The sequence below is a fragment of the Leptonotus elevatus genome, chromosome 7, assembly GCF_054856555.1.
Source record: "Leptonotus elevatus isolate MCC_2025b chromosome 7, RoL_Lele_1.0, whole genome shotgun sequence".
In the NCBI taxonomy this organism is placed as follows: domain Eukaryota; kingdom Metazoa; phylum Chordata; class Actinopteri; order Syngnathiformes; family Syngnathidae; genus Leptonotus; species Leptonotus elevatus.
Window position 1 is genome coordinate 6,918,918 of NC_141245.1, and position 20,417 is coordinate 6,939,334.

Sequence of the window (20,417 nt, forward strand, 5' to 3'; positions counted from 1 at the left end):
TTTATCATTTCTAATTCCTGATCATAAAATGGCCACAAGAGGGCGGCTTGTACTTGTATCAGATGCTGTTGAGAGTATCTCAACCTTGAATCAAGGCCTCTATCGGCCTGATACCTATACATTGGTAATTAACCATCCCTAACAAAAATACGACACCTAACAACTATTTTAATTTATGTGCATTATTAATATTCCTAGTGTACTTGTTAGTAATAGTATTTATTTTGTTTTTATTTGCACTTGTCGACATTTAACAAAATAATTCATAGCTTGCATGTTTTTCAGCTTTTTGTTCAACTAAACATGTTCACATTTCACACGGAGAAATTCAATTTGTGCCAATTGAGATGAGCTCGTCCGTTGTAATTTGGTGGCCTTCGTTTTTATGTGTCTGTGCCTTTGAAGAACCCGAGCCAACTTGTATCCTTTCCACTGTCTTTTGAGCTCTGCAAAGGTTTGACGCTCGCCTGTCAAATGGTCAGCGGCAGCTTTGATCACTGCAGCTCCTCGTGTGTTTCCTGTCTCTTTCACACCCCTCCACCACCCGGCCTTGCTAATGACTTGTCTGCAATACTTTCAAGACTCCGGGATCATCAGACAGCAAATATTCAAGGATTTTTCAGGCAATAAGAAAATGGACTCAAATGTCTTTTCACAAAGAGTGTTTTCGGCAGTTGGTTGTTTGTGTCAGGAGGCGAGAAGATGGCTGTGAGTGCATTATGATGGTGGGTCCATACAATCCAGACAGGATCTAACAGCTTTTTGTCAATGAGCTCATCTGAGACGAGGTGCGACTCAAAGGGGAAGACGTGCTAATGGGAACACACACACACACTCACCAGCCACAACATGTACACTTTCACATTGAACAAAAACGAATGTGAAACTCTTATTTTTATTTCTTTTTTATTTTGTGAGGGAGGGAGAGATGGGGTGGGTAATTTTCAGATTATTAAATTTCAAACTGAATTTGACTTGTTATGCCTCAAATGAAGGCAGGCCAAAATCAAGGATAACATTCATCCAATAAAAAAAAATTCTGCCGGGCTTCATATGGAAATGAGCCCCAAACTCAGCATTCTTTGCTTTCTTTTTGTAATAATATGTTTCAACGCGCCCAGTCTGGTGCTGTTCTAACGCATCAAGGACACAAAACTGTCAACAACATCTTGTTTTGACCCATCTGCGGAATGTCCTTGTTTTGACTACAGTATGTGTGCATGTGTGCTAAATCAGAAACTTCAAATCATTTTGCCATACAAAGTTCATCATGTATAATGTAGAGCAAGTATTATTGATTCAATTAGCTCGTGAATAATAACATGCCCTCATGCAATGTACAACTATTTCATTACTGTACTTGAAGTAGACATTTGACACATCTGTACTTTAATTTATTTATATTTTCTGACAACTTATACTCCACCACATTTCCACTGTTCATTTTCCCTAAATATGTTCATTACTTATATGACCAAACAGACAAAACTGTTGATATAATTGCATTACGGAACACAAACTCAATAAAATGTTCTCAATTTGATCTGAGACATGTTTTCAGAGGCTGGGTATAGCTAGCTATAGCATCCCCTCGCTATTTGTTATTGTTAGTCAGACAAGCTTTAAAGCGTGACGTTTCCACTGTCTGGAGAATTAAGGCCCCCCCGTTTTGTGACTCAGGAAGCAGAAAGACCTGCTGGATGCCTTTGATGGATACATCCAATGACAAACTGACACAAGGAACTACAGCGAAACAAGCTAGCCAAAATCGCTCCATTTGTCGTTTATTTTTTATTTTTTTAAGGTCACCATTAAAGCCACTAAATCACATTTGTGAGTTGGCAAAACTGAGTTGAACTCAAGAAATGGATGTCATCACGTGGCTCCCCCTATCTTCACATCAACAGCCAGCGACCCGCAAGACAAGAAATGCTACAATAAAGCTTCACATTGAGTCACATGACTGTACACTCAAGTATTTCCTTCAAAATATTTTATTAAGTAAATTCGCTGATCTAGACATTATAGCAACACACCATTCTAAAGGAGTTTACAAGACAGATAAACTACAAATCTTTATGAAATACATTAGCAATATTTATATTAATCAGAGGCACTGCCAAACTTACATTTTCTAAAAGAGCTTGCTTCTCCCCATACAAAACCTTTATACAGTACATGAAGTTATTCACATCAAAAGGGGGCAATTCCTTCGTTGGCCTTAGTGGTTGAAGTGTAAGTGAGCGCTGTGAGGAAGAATGTCGATTTTGGGCCACGTGCCCTCATGGAGGAACATTTGTTCATCCAACCACACACTGGCCAAACAAAATACAATAAAATTGAGTACCAAAGATATTTGAATGGTTTCTGGGTAATTTTGGGCCACTGGGTCCAAAAATGACATCTGTTTCTCTGAATTGGCTCTAGTTTTTGAGATATCTACATGTTTGACAATTATTTAATTTGCTTTGATCATTACTAAAAGTAGTTTGTGCTTTGACCTCACCTGTTTGCCACTAATATTGCCTCATTTTCAGATTTTTTGCTTGACTTTCACAAAACATAATTTGCATATAGAAGGCTTTCTGTGATAACGATTGACGTCTTTTACAATATGGCATAAAAAATGAAAGAATACTGTATGGATGTGCTTCAAATGACAGCCTCATCAACGTTGTGGCATCAAGAGAATGTCATCGTCATAATCTGCGTATTATGAGCACTTGTCAAAACAAAAATATGGACTATCTCAAACACTCAAGGCAATTTGTCATTTTCAGATTCAGTCACATTAAAATGCTCGAAAACTGTTTAAACGTTTTTGGCACCAGAATGTGTGTTGACGATACTGGTGCCAAAAAAAGCTTTCACACCCATTCGCATTCATGGACAATCTGGAGTCTTCAATCAACATGGCCGACATGTTTTTGGAAAGTGGGAGGAAGCAGAACAGCACACAAATAGGAAGGCCAGAGCCAATTCGAACCCAGGACCTCAGAAATGGGATGCAGATGTGCTAACCACTACTTCATTGTGCTGCCTAAAAAAAAAATCCACTATGAAAACAGTGAAGCCGCAAAATCCAACGGGTGGCTGCAAATATTTTCTGTTGGCATGTGTATTGAGCGGACTCCAATATTTCCCAGAATTCAATAGACAGAAAAGATGAACCATCCAAAGGATCCATTGTGTCTTTTTTGTCAGGTGAAAGTAACTTGTGGGGACCAGAAATTAATCCATGGATGCGGCAACTGTACAAGAGTCTCTTCATTTGTAATTATTAAGTGTTTGTTTTGGGGTGGAATTTTTCCTCGTTTCTTTCAAGGGCGCTCACAGATCCATCCAGCGCAAGGAAACCGGCGGGTTCCTACCAGGGTCTCCACATGGACCTGGAGTAGGTGACGGTGGGCGTGCTCAGAGCTTCCCTGTTTTCCAAAGCCTCCGCAGTGCTCTGGTTGTGCTCGCTGTCGGTGTCGTCCAGATCGGAGCACGAGTCCTCGCCGGACGTGCCGGAAGACGACCCGCTGGACACGCTCCTTCCCCCGGGGGAGGCCAACGCGGAACGGAGAGGGTCTCCCCCTCCGTGCCACGCGCCGCCCGCGTTCTCGGACGTGTCCGCGATGAGATCCATCAGCACGTCCTGGAGGTGGTCCTCGTTGAGGGGCATGCACTCCAGTAGATGGTTGAGCAGCTCGGCGGCCACGGTGGTGTCGATGCCGGGACAGGTGGACACAAACATGTGGACCTCGTGCATGCACTGGATGTAGCCGGCTGCGAACCTTTCGCTTGCTTCGTGGCTCAGCGTGTCGGCTTCTGTTGATGCAAGGAGAGTCGGAATTAATTAAACTTGTCAAAAGTGAGCAGGAAAGATTTCCATTTAAAGGGGAAGTCAACCCCCCAAAAAATGATTGACAATAATATGTTCTATGCAGCCCCACTAGTCTAAATACGGTTAATATTGCGGTTAGTGGAATATGAGTTAAGCAGCAAAATAAAGCAGTTTTTATCAATATCAGAAGGCGGCCATTTTGCCACTTGCTGTCGAGTGGAAATGACATCACAGTTGCTCAGGTCTCAGGTAAAAAACAATCACAGCTCAGCTTCAGAAAAATAATGATCTGTGATTGGTTGTTGCCTGAACCCTGAGCAACTGTGATGTCATCTTCAGTCGACAGCAAGTGGCAAAATGGCCGCCCCCAGAGATGGACAAAAACGGCTGGATTTTTGCTGCCTAACTCATATTCCACAAATGTAATATTAATCAGGATGTCATGTTTGGACTAGTGAGGTCACATATAACATATTATTGTCAAGAAATGTGTAAGTTTGATTTTCCTTTTAAGATCGTTTATGTTTCACATACAGATTTACAGTTTAAGGTAGAAGTCAAGTCAAAAATTTTCTTTATGTTGTATGTGCGTTTGTGAATATTAAACAGCAGGGGGCGGCCATTTTGCCACTTGCTGTTGACTGAAAATGACATCACAGTTGCTCAAGGCTCAGGTAATGACCAGTCACGGCTGAGCTTGAGCTCGAGCTCACAAAACGACGTCAGCATTCCCCAATGTTGGACCTGAGAAAGGGTCTGGCTCCAGTTCAGTGTCTACATTCCAAAGATGTTTGATGGGGTTGAGGTCTGGGTTCTTCCACTCAAAACTCCTCCAAGCATGCCTTGCCTTCAAACGGTCTTGAAAAGAGTATTCTACAAACTGTTACCACAAAGTTGGAAGCTTGCAATTGTCCAAAATATTTTGGTATTGTGAAGAATTGTGATTCGTGGGGAACTGGGATCAAGTCCACTACTAGTGATAAACAAAACAATAAATAAATCAATAAAAGTTTGCCCACCTATCATTAAATATCACTGGCATTGATAGTTGAACAAAGACACATTACTCGTGGTAAACAAATATTTTTGGGTCAGCTTAAGTGTAATTAGATATGTTTATGCTCCGTCACAGCTCACTGGTTGAGAATCTCTGATTTCGTCCAATCCATGCGATTTGAGTACAGTAATTGACTGAGTCATGAATCGCATGAATGAATTGCCTCCAGAATGTCCGTTTCCAAGTAACGAGGATTGCTTATTCATCTTATATTTGAATGTCATGTATGAGGTCCAAACCTTGCGCTCTGTTCTTCAGGACGTCCTCCACCTTTTTCACCGTCATCTCTAGCACCTCCGCATTCTCCATCTTGGAGTGCAACTGTTGAAAGGGCGGTTACAAATGGAGTTAACTGTAAATTCTGCGCGTTCGTGTCATTTGGGTGAGGTGTGTGTACTCACGTCGGAATCAGCCAGCAAGCTCCTCAGCTCCTGCAGACTCTCGTTGATGCGAGCTCGCCTCTGCTTCTCCACCAGAGGCTTCCTAGTCTGCAACACATTACGTATGCACACATTTACTCACACGGCGCCTCGCAAGCCTCCTATTTCATCACGCCTACCTTTCTGTCCACCTTCTGGATCCCATAGTAGCACTCCTCCTCTTGCACGCCAAGTTCGGTCTTGCTGTGCCGAGCAGAAGGAGCCATGTTGCTTGCGCGAGCTTTCTCTCCTCTCCCTCTGCTGCCTGACTTGTGTTTATTGTGCAATCCAAGTGAGACGTGCTGCCGTTGCCGGCTGACTGTTGTTAGTATTTATAGGGGCTTATTTACATGTGAATAGGGGCCGAGCTGCTCCTGCTGGGGGACGACAGGGCGCACACGGCAGCAGCCAATAGGCGAGAAGCTCTTTGTCTCTGGTCAGCACCAGCAAGAGCTGGACAGACTTTAATGACGCATTTTCTGTGTCAAGGCAGCGACCCCCCCCCCCCCCCCCGAATTAAAAACGACGCAGAAAGTGTTCAGAAAGTGTTTTTTGTTTTTGTTTTGAACATGGCAATAAATTGACCGCTGTCAAGCTATTTCTTCCAGAGTAGCTTAATTGATACAAATATTTGCAATAATAATAATAATAAAATTATACATAGAAATAACAATGTGACCGTTGTATTACTGTACCCTTGTAAGCATTGTTCCAAATGCCAGTATTTTAGGCACACACTATATATCTAATGTAATGACACTAAGTAGCAATGACAAAAAGTCAGTGTCAATCTGTAATACCAAATTTAACATACCTGCTCCCTATTTACATCTGAGACCTTTCAATAACGAGTCACATGACACTGGGGCTGCAAACTGTGCTAAATTGGAACATTTTCACTTAGGGGTGTACTCACTTTGGTTGCCATGGCTGTATTTTGAGTGGTTTTTAGGGAACAATACATTTACACTGTTAGATAAGCTCTATACTGCTTTTCATTGTGTCAAAGCACAATATTTATTAAACATAGATTTCACACCGATATGATCAGCTAGATCGGGATTGGACAATATTTAGCATTTGATGCAAAATTGGTGATTGGTTGTAATGTCTTAATTTGCCCAATTGATCAATGACGTCATTGATCGGCTCCAAGAAATAAGACATTACATATGTTACATTTATTGTTTATCAGCATTTTTGGAAGACCCCCCCCCCCCCCCCCCATATATTTCATTTGACGTCCATTAATATGTGTTTTTTAGCTATTCGCTGGCCGAGCCAGTCCCTACACCCAAAGAATGGTGTCGGTTGACGTACGTAGAGCGTATATAACAGTTTTAAAAATTGATATACTGCTCCATCTTCTGATCAAACCGGTGATCTTTTTTTTTTCAAATTCATTGATCACTGGTGATCAACCAAAAATCCTGATTGTGTAAAGTCTAATAAATAAATAAATACATACATCTATTCCTAATTTCATGTACTGCATATATCATGAATTCAATTTATTAATTGTCCAAGTGGGGATAGTTGGTGCAGAAAATGAATGAAAATTACTTTTGTCAAATTTGTGTCATAACAATTTGTACACTTGCCAGCCCTGAATTAGGTTGAAAAAATAAATAAATGCATGAGATGTGATCCAAGAGTGTCTGTGATGTGTTTCTAATATGATGAAGGCTACAAAAAAATAATAATACTGAAATATTAGAATTACATGAATGCAAATTACATCTTATTTTGATTCATACATGTATCTAAATGTGATGATTAAAATGTATAGCATTGGTATCCACAAAAGGCGGTTTTGAACGTTGTTCTTGTTTTGGATCTCGTAGGTCGTACAAGACAGCTGACTGGCCGCATGAAGTAATTTTGTGCCCGACCGTTCCACTTTCTTGCTCGCTTTTGTGTCCGAGCCTCATCAGATCGCCTCGCCTGTTGGGCGGATGTAACGCGATGCCTTCAGTTGGCAGCTGCTGCTGCTGGCGGCCCCTCGGCCCAAACAGAATCAGCCGGGAGAATTAAGAGCCCTTATCCAAAGAAAGCGACAGGTGTTGGCCTGAGCCTGCTGCATATGCGTTTGTTCTCCCTGTTGTTTGTTGACTCCTGATTTGTGTGCAACACGTCTGTCTGCATCCCAATCTAACAGGATTGCCATTTATACTTTCTTTCTGAGAAATAAAGGCACTACTTCTTTTTTTTTTTAAACATGCATTGTTGTGAATCAGGGACTATTTTAAAGAGTTCACTCTCCTTGTTTTGAACGCAATCTCTTATTATGCAAACGATCACCACAATGGAGCGGTTGTGTACACTTTGATGAAAGATGCGCACGGTGCCTGTTGATAAACAAAACGCAGCGCACATTTACGCGCGGAAATGCCACCATTGCGCGTCATTCCGCAAGCAGCGCCAGTAAAACTCTACTGCCCCAAATGAAGGAAGCGCCTCAGACCTTTGAAGTGGAATGATTTTGGCACCTCGCCACCCCCAGATCCCCGCTCCACATCTTTAATGGTGCGGACTGGGAGCAGCTGTCCCCACCGGCCTTTGTTGGAGGGCTCGATGAGGGACCAGGCAGCCCCCTCTGTCTCACTGCAGGCTCCATGAAGGGGGCCACTCATAACGACCATAATAAAGGAGAATGGGCCATATGTACAGCTTTGAAATCCCATTGATGAGTTACAACATCATTGGCCAGAAGACACCCTGCAGTCAGTCTCAGCTCTGCATTATGGGGGCAGTGCCTGTGACTTTGTTTTTCATTCTTTACTATCCTTGTATATTTAATACAGATAGTGGTTTAATTTTGTAACTAATTAATGTGTAGAAAATAAAAAATAAATTCGTGATAAATCACCACAAAAGTACCAAGAAGTGTGATGATAAAGATAGAAGTGGATATGAATGTTATTAAAATGTTGTAGAAAAATATATAACAAAAGGGGAGTAATGGTACAGACCGAACCTATACCACGATGTCAGCTGCGTTCAGTGTTAATGTGATGAGGTACATGACGAAACCTCACCCTTTTCATCCTGGTCACTGCATCCATGACGTTATGATTGCACAATGCATCTATTCGTTCATAACTAATAATAATAGTTGGCTTCATTGTTAGAAATAGGTTTAACTTTTATATATAGTTTCATAGCGTGTGGGTTCACATATGATGTGACTGGTGCCATTTTTAATTCTCATTCAATTCAATACAGTGGCTATGTCTGTGATTTGGCTCATTAGCACCAAAACTGGATGGATGGCAACATACTGTTCTGACTGTGCAACAAAAAACCCTTCAGACCCACATTTTTTTCTGCTGGGCAATTTCTTTCTTTCTTTTTTTTTGTGTGTGCTGATTTTGACTCTTTTCACACATTAGAACAGCATGGCTTATTTTTTTTTATTATCTCATGTTTTTATTTGTTATAGTGGACGCCAGGATAGTATGGCTGTAACGTGTTGTAAACTTACCAAACTTATATGCAACATTTTTAACATGAATATAATGCAAATCAACTTGTGATTGTGATTGGTTAGTTAAGATCCAATCATGAACCAGAAGTGTTGACATCATCCAAATTATGCATTTTATTGTTTTAGAAACGCAAATATGTCATGTCCACTGGGACAATCTATGGGTCTGAAGGGGTTAAGATCCTCAAGTAAACACTGCTTTTAAAATTGTAATTGTTATTATTGATTACCCTTGCTTTAAATGTGAATGTGGACATGTAGTTTACAGACTATATGGACATACCAGTGTTGGACAAATGTCATACAGTGTAACATGCAAAGAGACGTGAGAAACGATTCTAGTGACTGAATCTTTCTGGTGCTGAGTAATTTTCCAAATTTCACAAATCAAACATGCAGAAGTGTTTTTTTTTTGGTACGTACAGAGACATTAATAAGAAAGTATTTTGTGTATTTGGTTCATGTGTTCGTACACTGCATTGAGGCCTAAGTTGAGTACATACTGTATGACATACTGTAGAACCTTCGTAAATAATATATTTTATTACCATTGATATTATTAATACAGCAAAAGGATCAGACAAAGAACTATGCAATACCAAGAAAGTGGAACAAAGAGGAAAAGTAATACATTATAATAGCAAATAAATAGTGTGTTAATACAATAAATACATGAAAGATTAATAAGAGCCTTCTACAATGCAGGCTACGAGAGGTCAACTTCGGAAGGGAAGTACTGCGCAAAGGTCTTTATAGAATCATTATAGCACACCTAAAACAATAACGACTGGAACAAAACTGCCCCACGTTTGTCTTCTGAACAGCATATCTATAAGATACATAACAGAGGTTGGCCTAACAACACGCTGACGGAATGCAGAAGATCACCAGGGCCGCCACATTTCCAGCATCCCCAAATGGGAGCCGTGGAGCTCCCCTCTCTCCTGGCACCCACTGACTGCTGACATATGGGAGGTGGGCTGCTCCCTCTCGTCCCTCCTGATAAATGTACGCTGGGGTCTAGCGTCATGACTGACCGCAGTTGCGATGTTATTTCTGGCTGTGTGCTCTTCAGTAGACCTCGGGAGGGACCGCAGCAGGTGGTTGAGCAGGCGGGAGCCAAGAGTTTTATCCATCCAGTCACAGGTGAGGAGCATGTTGTGGACTTCATGCATGCACTGGATGTAACCTGTGCTGTATTTCTGCTGGGCTTCCAGAGGGTCTGCAAGGGAGGACAGCTGGTTAACATGTACAACAATGACCCCTGGTGGTGACTACATAACCTGCAACAGGCGTGATTTCCCAGGAAGATGTTCAGAGAGGCTTTTAATAATGGACTGAAGATTCTTACCATTGAGTTTATGAGTCTGGATATTTTGCAGATGTTTCACCGTCATCTCGAGTATGTCGGCTTTTTCAAGTTTGGATTGCTGTTGAGAGACAGTAGGCCCGCTTTAATGATGTTCATTTCTCTTACGCCTTTTTAGAGAGACGAGACACACGGCGTACTCACATCTAGCCTGAAGGCGCTGATCACGGTCTCCTTCAACTGATCCAAACAATTGTTTATCCTCTCGCGTCGTTTCCTCTCAATCAGAGGCTTCCGCTTCTGTTAATTTAGGGCAGGAAAAAATATCGACCTCAAGATGTTGATGTGCCACAGCAAAGCAACAAGCTGAAAGTTTGTCTTATAGAATACCTTCCGCTCCTCTTTTGCACTGGTGTGTCTTCCTACAGTGTTTGCCATCGATGAAGCAGTCATGATGCTGGAAGTCTCCACTCGGAATCTCAACGTCTCTAGGGCCCTCGGCGCGCTACGTCCCTCCTATTTATACAAACACAATTAGCATGTGAATGCACCAACTCTTTGGCTGTGGGATTTTCCCACACACACTCAAGACTGCCAGGTCACTGCCTCCATTCAACAGATTCACCCAGAGAACCAAGCGGCCGGGTGGAGGAGGAGGGGGAAGCACGAGCAACAGATGTCCAGCCTGAAACCATGCACTCCCTCGCAGGCCTCCGCCCATGAAAAGTTGCCATTTCCTGCTCTCCCAAAGATGAACAAGGGTGTGCAGTTACTACCTATTTGCCCTCAGGAGGCCCTCAGCCATTCTTTGCGACAGCTCCGTTACATTACACCTGCAAAGGGGCCAGACCTCCACTCCCAAAGGCCACAGACTGACGGAAAGGAAATGTTGACAAATCACCAGGGAATGAGGCAGCACATGTGTATTCATATTAGGGCACCAACAAGGTTGAACTTTAAAACCTGATTAAATCATGGTTGAGCTTTAAATGCAGTTACACTAGAACTTTAGATTTAGTTGAAACCGCGATCAAGCATTAAATTAATTTAACAATTTTTTTTTAGGTGGATCGAGCAAAAATAATGAAGTTCCAAGAAGAAAATTGAGAGACAGACGGAGAGGAATTTTTGGTGAGATTCCGGCTTACCAAGGGAACAGTTTTGGAGCTGAACAAGAAGACTGGTCCAAATGATAAACATTACAGTGACAGAAATCCAGTCTCTTTTCTCTTTCACTCCTGTCGATCCTTTAAAACTGTCGGCCAGTATCTTTCCTTTCACCGTGCTGTTTTCTGTTTTCTTGTCTTCTATTGTTTGCCCACATTGCTTGTTCAGTCACCATTTTTTTTTCAAAGGATGTAAAGTCTGAGCCTCAAGTGAGGCTAACGTTTTTACTAGCTAGCTAGTGATGAGTTATTAACATTGTTTTTTAGTTTTAAATCATATTTTAGCCGTTTATAATTTAGTTAACTCAGTATGGCTGTATGAATAGACCTGTATTCTTATCTGTGTTACTTTCATGAGAAAGAGCAACGGGTCTGTCTATTCATTCTGTAATCTAAAAGGGAGGTTTCCGGGGCTATGTCACCTAGGGAGTCAGGCTCATTATTTCTGTATTCTTTTAATCTGATTTATACCCATGGGAACGGATTCTCTTGTATCCAGTTGTAAACAGGTGTGTTGTGGGCTGACCTTTTTCTGAACCCTTTTTGTGAATAAATAACGATGTGAGCTGGAGAGAGGGAGCCACATCAGGACAGAGACATCGCTTGGGTGAATTTGTCAATGTGGACCAGAAGCTTCTGGTAATTAAATCTTTGCAAAGGAACTCCTTCAACAGAATCTCACCATTCAGTTAATTGAACACGCAAAGAGTACAATACTTAATATTGTCTACTCTATCAAATGGTGACCACCGACGCTGAATTATAACGAATGGTCTCCTCCGTTGAACTAAACGGATGGTGTTGTTGACGATTGAGCAGGCTGCGGCGTTCCCTGACGGGCGGAATTTCTGGCGCCATATTAATTCCGGTAAGTGGAGATCTTTATCCACGTAGAAGAAATTTTGTCTGTCTGGTCCGCTGCAGCTGGTTTTTTCGTCTTGCAAAATTATCTAAATTATAAAAGAGATCTGTGTGAACGAGTTGTAGTTTGATGTTGTGAGTTGTGATAATTCCGACGATATTGAACTACACACGTCGTGAGGCGGTGCATTGAAGTGCAGCCTGTAGATTATAGTATTGCGCTTCTGCTTTGGCAGTTTTTGGCCGATTTGAGGACTAAGTAACATAATTGTTCATGGCTCTTGGTGTGAAACGTCCTAAACACGTAATATTTTTTTTTGTTTGAAAAAGCGCCTGTTTGAAATTGAACAGTATTGAGGGTCCAGGTTGATTACAGTAATAATTGGATTTGTGTTACTGTATTTGCAATCGAGAGATTACGTGTAACTTTTATTTTTTTTTGGCGCTTTTATTGTGGTTTGAGGTCAGGATTCCCGTTTGAATTTCTTTTGTTCCACGGTTGAGTTCGTTAGCACGTGATAAATTTCATTATTTAATAAAGCGCCTTGCAGAAATTTTGCAATAAAGGGAGAACAGTTTAGCTCAGCGGGATTGGGTAACCGCTGTGTATAAACGAGAGGTCACGTGATTCTTATGTGTGTCTGTGTGTGGCCATATGTGTTAACATATTGAACTATTAATATTGAAAGTGAGACGTCACTGTATTGAATCCGGAAGTAAACATAAAAACTACAAATAAAATGGAGGGCGTTTTCGACCCGGATACAGAATGGTTTGTCCTGAATGCGCTTCCGGTTCAGCAAAAAAATAAAAGCGTCGATGAACAATGAAAAAACGAACTATGGATCGATTGTATACAAAGCTTTCGCTGGACAAAATGGTATGTCAGACTTTTGTATTTTCTTTGTTGGTAATGTAAAAAGGCTGAATCTGATGCTAAAATGACTCCAGCATTTGTGGAGCAGTTTACGGATGGGTTGTTCAAAGTTACCAGTTTACTGAAATCACCGTATAAAACTGCAGTTTAAATGCTATAAGATTTGTAGACAACGAATTGAAGGAATAACACCGTTTATTTTATTTTTTATTTTTATTTTATAATGACTGAAGAGTGTGTGCGTATGCATTTGAGTGTGTGACCTAGCTTCTAAAAAAGGTGGGGGTTTGTAAGTGAGAAGTGTGCATATGGGGATTTTGTTTGTTTTTCTTTAATATTTTAACTAAGTTTGGTGTTGTTTTGTGTGAGATGATACTGTTGTGATAGTGGCGTTTGTTTTATTAATGGGAATATGATAAAATAGGTTTTGCGATTTATAATGTTAAGATTCCTCCCCCCCCCCCTTTCCCCCGTTTCTAGGTTAGAAAAAAAGGTGGGGGCTGAGCTGTGCGCTGTGAGCATAATGTGTCCTCGTAATGGGACTCTTTTTTTGTCAAAATGGTAAGAGAGGAATGATAAACAATATAAAATAAGTAATAGTATTTGACTGAGCTAATAAATCTTTACACTTTAATGATTGATGACGATGGTTAATTTGTTAACTTTCCCTTTTCGGGACAAATGAATAAAGAGTAATGATAAAATAATGGCATTTTGTTTGAGAGTTGATATAATTATGCCTACATCTTTATAGCTGTGGCTGGAAATAAGATAGTTGAATAAAGACATGTTGATAATGATTTTTAATATTTGTTTTTTCTCTGAGTGTGTCATTTCAGAAACTGATGTTTGAGTTCCAAGGCAGATGAGGGTTTGATGGCCTTCACTGATTACAAACTGCGAACGGGATGCGCCCCAGCTGCTGATACGTTGTATGGCTAGTAGCTATTTGAAGGGGTATTGAGAAAAAAAAAAAAAAAGAGAAATGAATAAAGAGGCTGTGTTTTTTACGAAACATTTTTGAGAAAGCAGGGAGTGAACTGTCTTGCTATGATCCCATATCCTCAGTCTGGCATTTTTAAAGCATTGTATCAACGAATGTGCATTTTTTGATCAGGTGAGCTCTCAGAAAGACTGTGTGTCATCGGATCCACATTGCAGACAGCGTCTGATGGATGTGGCAGAGGTCAAAGGTCAAGAGCCGCAGAGCAACAGTCTTCTCGTCCTGTGCCTAAGAAAAACATGATGTTCAAATTCCTCAATGCCCAGTGACTGTGTATACGCCTCATTCTAGTGACTTCTCCCCTATGGCTGTTTTGCATCCAGAGGAAATCTAAATGCCTGCTTTGAACATTGCTGCCACAACAGCCGCCATGCTGGCCAGGACTGAACATTGACAACAGCTGCCGTCCTGCCTTTTGCTGGGGGTCTGGACAAAGAAAGTTGGTGGTCGGAATGAGATGTGATCCATTCAGTAAAATGCTACATGGTGATTACAAGGCATTTTTAATGTGTTGAGGGGGGAGCTGTGATCTATAGCAAGATATTTCAGGAAATTGAAAACGACATATGTAAATTTGAAATGAGGGATTGAGAAAATTTATTTCAATCTATAGCCTACTAAATTTTTGCCTATATTTTTGGGAGAATCAGTTTTTGAATTGGTACAATGGGAATTTTATTAATATGTTATGATATGATATATTTTTATTTTCCCCGTGAGGAACTTTTTTGGACTTCGTCCAGCTGCAGCTATAATATAAAATAAATAATAGAAGAGAATGAGTAATAACAAGTAAAAGACTAACTAAGAGTTTGATGGCTAAGTTTGATTTTTTTTTTAACAGCACTGTGATTTATAAATCCCAGAAATATTTTGTGTGCTGTGTTTTTTATGAGCCCCGCTAATATGTGAAAGATTAGCAGTTTGAAGATGATTTTATCCTCAGCCCCACTAAATCTGTAAAAGAGGTGAGGTTGATTAGCAGTTTAAATAATTTTTGGGACTCTAGGAGAATTAGAGTAATATGGTTATCTCTATTTTTTATGGCCCCAAAGTCATCATATATTAGTGTCTTAAGTTGTATCTGCTTATGCTCAGTTTTATAGTGTTTTGTAGCTCTTTTGTTTATTTTATAGCCTGATTTAGAGGGTTGACTTATTTATGACGTCTTTTGAGTCATGAGGTTTTTATTTTGTCCTCCCTTTATCTTGACGTGTTTGAAAAAATCAGTGGATCTTTGTCAAATGAGGGAGTTTATGTTTAAGAATTGAACCAATGTAGACGAGTTAGAAAATTAAAATCAAACTTAAAAACGAAATTAAAAAGGTTGTGGGGTATCGGCCTACACTCCAATTGACAGGATGAGTTTGAAAATGATAATCCACAGTTATCAGAGGAAATCGATCGCAAAGTAAGTCTGAAGCAAGCAAGGACAATAATGCATATTCGCCGAATGAAGGTAATTATATTATATTATATCTTTTATCTCAGAATTATATTTGAAAAATGTAATGTTTGGAGCCCAGTGTTTGCAAAAGAGTATAGATAATATGAATATATGTGAGTTTTTCCCAGCATGCCAGGATTCGGCCGGTCATGGGATTCTGGGAAGAGAATAAGAGATATGAAAGGCACAGTTATGCAAATTTAGAACAAATTTAGTCATGGTAAAAAAATTACCTATTATTGAACAAAACCTATTTGAAAGATAAATATTTACAAGCTCTGTCTTATATTAATGAATGAGCGAATGTCATTCAACTCAATCAAGGGCTGGGCTCTATTTTAATGTCACAAAAATAGATCTTTTCCTGTTCCAACAGCACAGGACCTACGGATCTTAATCAAATAACATTTACTAATCCCAACTAACAAAAACTATCAGGGTTTTTTCCTCCAAATAAAATTTATGTGAGTTTATGAGAAACTAAAAATGAAAAGTTTTTGCACTCAGGAGAACGGCCCCAGGGGGTTGGTGAGGAAATCTTGTGCAGTTCTCTGCACAGAGAAAATGCCACATCTGGTCTACAAGGCTTCCGGAGACGTGCCAGGCTCGGCCATCTCATCAACTGATGCTCTCAGGTTGAAAGGAGAGACGAAATTCCACAACTGGAGCATCAATCTTATCACCTCCGACCTGGAGCCACGTCAGCTGAATCCGTGCCCGGTTCCGGAGCTGCCGTTTGAGGACATCAGTCAACGGATCAAGAGCAAGTGCCTTTTCTTGGGCAATCATTCCTTTGATCAGTCACATTTTGGGCAAAATAATCCCAGGTGACAAATCGAAGAATTTGGGTAGTCTACCCCAAATTCTTAAAGAAGAGACGAACTATTGCGACACTCTTTTCATTAAAAAAAAAAAAGAAAAAAAGAGACCTTCAAAGAACTTCATCACAAGATGGCTTCAAAGAACACATATTCGTCTGCCGATATATTGCGACACTTTTTAATGAACAACATTTTATGTTAAGCCTCACATATGCTATGCTTATTCCACTAAAAATCTTTTAAATGTATCAAATTGTTTTTTAATGTCATATGATTGCTAAATTACCTCCTCTTCTGCTAAAGGGATGTTTTAAGGATAATTATTTTTACCACACAACCATTGAAAAAAAAAATGTTTTAATGTGTTGAGCTCTCAAGAGCTCAAATGAGGGAATGATGAGTTATTAACATTGTTTTTTAGTTTTAAATCATATTTTAGCCGTTTATAATTTAGTTAACTCAGTATGGCTGTATGAATAGACCTGTATTCTTATCTGTGTTACTTTCATGAGAAAGAGCAACGGGTCTGTCTATTCATTCTGTAATCTAAAAGGGAGGTTTCCGGGGCTATGTCACCTAGGGAGTCAGGCTCATTATTTCTGTATTCTTTTAATCTGATTTATACCCATGGGAACGGATTCTCTTGTATCCAGTTGTAAACAGGTGTGTTGTGGGCTGACCTTTTTCTGAACCCTTTTTGTGAATAAATAACGATGTGAGCTGGAGAGAGGGAGCCACATCAGGACAGAGACATCGCTTGGGTGAATTTGTCAATGTGGACCAGAAGCTTCTGGTAATTAAATCTTTGCAAAGGAACTCCTTCAACAGAATCTCACCATTCAGTTAATTGAACACGCAAAGAGTACAATACTTAATATTGTCTACTCTATCACTAGCAACAGTGTACTGTTTAGCTACTCAAAAAAGTACCCGCTGAAAGAGGCTCAAGGTCCAGACAGCACACGTACTGAGGTGTAGCCTATAGACTTGTTGATATATTTAATTGCTGAATTTATTCATCGGATCAGAAAGTTGTTTTTTTCCCCCAGAGGAAAAGTTTGAGCCTCAAGTAACGTTAGGTTAATGTTTTTTGCTAGTTAGCAACAATCAGTTCAAATTCAGTTAAACTGAGTTTTATGTAAACTGCGTGTTATAAAAACTGAGATTAATTTCAAATCTTTAACCGGATTAACTAATTTTAAACATAGTTTTACTAATATCGGATTGGAGCTCATCTTAGATCAAATTAAACCTTGTTGGTGGAACCCAACGTGGGTCAGTGTTCTTACGCAATTTTGATCATTTGATTGGGTTTGATCATTGGTGTTGTTTCATATGAAAAATATAGTAGTTTGGCTATAAACAGTCAAAATACAGTTTCTTACTATCCCATGTGCTCATAGGTTACTTTGCTTTGACAAAATCAGCAGAACACATCACAAATGTCACAAAGACCAATGAAAAAACATACGTCAGTTACAGCCACTCTGCTGCTCAGGGTTAGACAGTAAGCTTCCAGAACCTTCTACAGCAAGGAATAAAGACACAGTATGGAAATGTTGATGTCAGTTTTCTTCAGAGCATGTGCAGCCCCATTCATTGTGACACTTCCTCTTTCAGCATTTAATTAATTTGCAATCATACAACAAAGCATGTCAAATGTAATTTCTGGCGAGATAATAAAAGTATTCTTCTTCTTAATTAAGTTATTGCTGCAGTCCCCGCTTCTATTGAAAGTGTGATTAAGCGACTCACTCCGTAGGGACGAATCCCTAAAATACCTGCAGTGTGCCGTTTTTTGAAGAGGAAGCAGCTGACTTATTGACCACACTTTGTGCTGTCAAGTGTAAAGCATCTGCTGATGACCGTTTTGCTGAGCAGATGTCGGTTTGACCGCGTGCCCACCCATCTTTGGACTGTTGACGTGGGGGCCGTGCACTGGAGCCACGCGACTGCCAGGCGAACGTTGGGTCGTGGGAACAGAAGACGGACAAAGGCTTGTATTCAGGCAGACCTAATCAGCATGAAGAGAGTAATGATCCACAGAGAGGATGGGCACTAGCTGGGAGGGGGGAGGAGCCTCTGGCAAGGTGACCAATGTGGGCAGTCGGCTTCATCTACAATTGCCACTTGAGATGCCAACAAATTGAACTAATAACTATTCTTTCAATATATTTTTGTGTTTAAAATGAATAATATATGAAATTGGACAAAGTGCAATTTCTGGAGAAATTGCAAGGGAATGCTGAAAGTTAAATGCTAATAGTTGAATGATAAGATTTGAATGTATGTGGAATGATTATGAAGTAAATTGAAAGATAAATTATGTGAACATAACAAATTAATAATTGTATTTGAATGATAAATGAATAAAAAGAAAATGAGCTGCAATCTGGCTCAGGGGTGATCCTAACCATTGACTACTGTTTACCAGTCAAAGATCAGCCGCACTACCCACTGAGCCACAGTGGACTTGCTGTTGAAGCTGAATGTGAATATCTGAATGCATGTGGAATGCTTTTGGAATGCTTATGAAGTAAATTGAAAGATACATTATGTAAAAAATACTCATTATTAATTGTAGTTGAATGATAAATGGAAGAAAAAAAAAGTTGAACTGCAACTATAGTTTAAGGCGGGATTTGAACCATCAAATGTACTACAATGTGGTCCAGGGAGAATTTGAACTGAGGTTCTCTGTGGCAACAGGCAAGTGCTCTAACCACTGAGCAAAGTGACTTGTTGAAGCTTGTTACTCATAGTGTATTTATATTTAGAATTATTGTACAAAGTGAAAGCTGAATGCTAATATCTGAATGTATGTGGAATGCTTTTGGAATGCTTATGAAGTAAATTGAAAGATACATTGTGTGACAAATCCACCCCGTTGAGTCGGCTGTGTTACCTCCCACAGCAGCGCAAATGCATATTTCTATCTGCGATATTCTAGCAAAATACCAAAAGAAAGAAAACTCCACCCATGCACACAATTAGACTGGACTTTGTGCCACACTTGCGCTGGTCACAAAAATATGGCCCTTAATATGAGCTTTCTTTAGCAGTTTGGAGCAAAAAAACACAGCACACAACAAATAAAAGATTTTGAGACACATTTGTTTGCGTGTACCCATTCATTTTGGAATCAAATTACTACTCTGTTTATAAAATGGATGTTGGAGCCAAGAAAAAAAGTCATATTTTTTTCCTCTGATTGGTCACTTGCTAATTGCTAAATTATCACTGGCTACGAGTTTTTTCCCCCCACACTAGATGTATTAAATTTTCCTTAAGCTTTCTTTTTATTAACCTTGTCTAGAAAGAACTAACATGAATCATCAAAAGAAAAAAAAATGCAGAAATATTCACTTACCTTCCAGTGAGGAAATAACATTCATAACATGATAACAATATGGAGTCCTGCAAGTTACTATTGTCAGCATACAACGAAAGACCAAGAAGGCTTCTGCCTTTTTATGAAAGCTCATCATAATTATCTTAAAAAAACAAAAACAAAACGTTACTTGGATAAAATAAAGGGTACCGTTAAACTAATGGAGTATATAATATACAGAAAATAAACTGTTAAATGTCTGTCTGATTGAAGGGGCTGGTTGAAGTTGATACATTTATAAGGGTTTAGGATATACTGTATACTAGTGTTGTTCCAATACCGGTATCGGGAGAGGCCCCGATACTGCATTAAAACAGTGGCATTGGCGAGTAATAACAAGTAAGATGCCAATGCCATTATTTCTGACGCTAATAAAGGACTTTGGATGCAGCATCTTGTGTCTTGTTTTGTGCATGACATTCAGATAGGAGATATCCTATTGGCCCTTGAATGCTCTGAACCAATGGCAGCGCAGATTTTTCATGTTGAGAAAAAACAACAGCCTCGGTATCAGTTTATGCCAATACCGCAAAACTGGTTATTGGAATTGGTATCGGGGGCCAAAAACTGTATCGGAACAACAACAAAAAAAATGTTGCTGGTTATATAATCTGTGGGCAACCCTAACCTGTGAAATGAAACGGAAATATGAGGCGTTTCCCCTTTGCTGCTATAACATCTAATTTGCCTGTCATTCTCGATAGCACATTATCCTTTGAAGCACATCAATAAAATTACACAGTCCGCATA

General features: G+C 39.8%; 2 protein-coding genes and 1 long non-coding RNA gene across 5 annotated transcripts; 1 reads left to right on the forward strand and 2 right to left on the reverse strand.

Moving 5' to 3' along the window:
- Nucleotides 1-1,826: 1,826 nt before the first annotated feature.
- her13 (hairy-related 13) lies at nt 1,827-5,724 on the reverse strand. The gene is made up of 4 exons (XM_086079785.1): nt 5,446-5,724; nt 5,288-5,374; nt 5,126-5,207; nt 1,827-3,813 (listed from the first exon to the last, which is right to left on the reverse strand). Exons 1-4 carry the CDS (start codon nt 5,530-5,532, stop codon nt 3,368-3,370), a joined length of 702 nt encoding a protein of 233 aa, XP_085935911.1. The 5' UTR covers nt 5,533-5,724; the 3' UTR covers nt 1,827-3,367.
- A 3,655-nt stretch (nt 5,725-9,379) lies between these two features.
- her8.2 (hairy-related 8.2) lies at nt 9,380-18,299 on the reverse strand. 3 transcript variants are annotated; one of them, XM_086080934.1, is made up of 5 exons: nt 18,058-18,299; nt 10,492-10,617; nt 10,306-10,401; nt 10,144-10,222; nt 9,380-10,014 (listed from the first exon to the last, which is right to left on the reverse strand). In XM_086080934.1, the coding sequence occupies exons 2-5, from the start codon at nt 10,552-10,554 to the stop codon at nt 9,677-9,679; spliced, it is 576 nt and encodes a 191-aa protein (XP_085937060.1). In that variant the 5' UTR covers nt 10,555-10,617; nt 18,058-18,299; the 3' UTR covers nt 9,380-9,676. The 3 variants fall into 3 exon arrangements, with proteins under 3 accessions (XP_085937060.1, XP_085937061.1, XP_085937062.1); XM_086080935.1 differs by lacking the exon at nt 18,058-18,299 and adding an exon at nt 11,250-12,074; XM_086080936.1 differs by lacking the exon at nt 18,058-18,299 and adding an exon at nt 10,685-10,788.
- Nucleotides 12,142-17,027, forward strand: LOC147170681 (uncharacterized). Its single transcript, XR_015095593.1, has 2 exons — nt 12,142-13,008; nt 15,963-17,027. It is a non-coding gene; the product is annotated as an uncharacterized LOC147170681 (long non-coding RNA).
- Nucleotides 18,300-20,417: the final 2,118 nt, after the last annotated feature.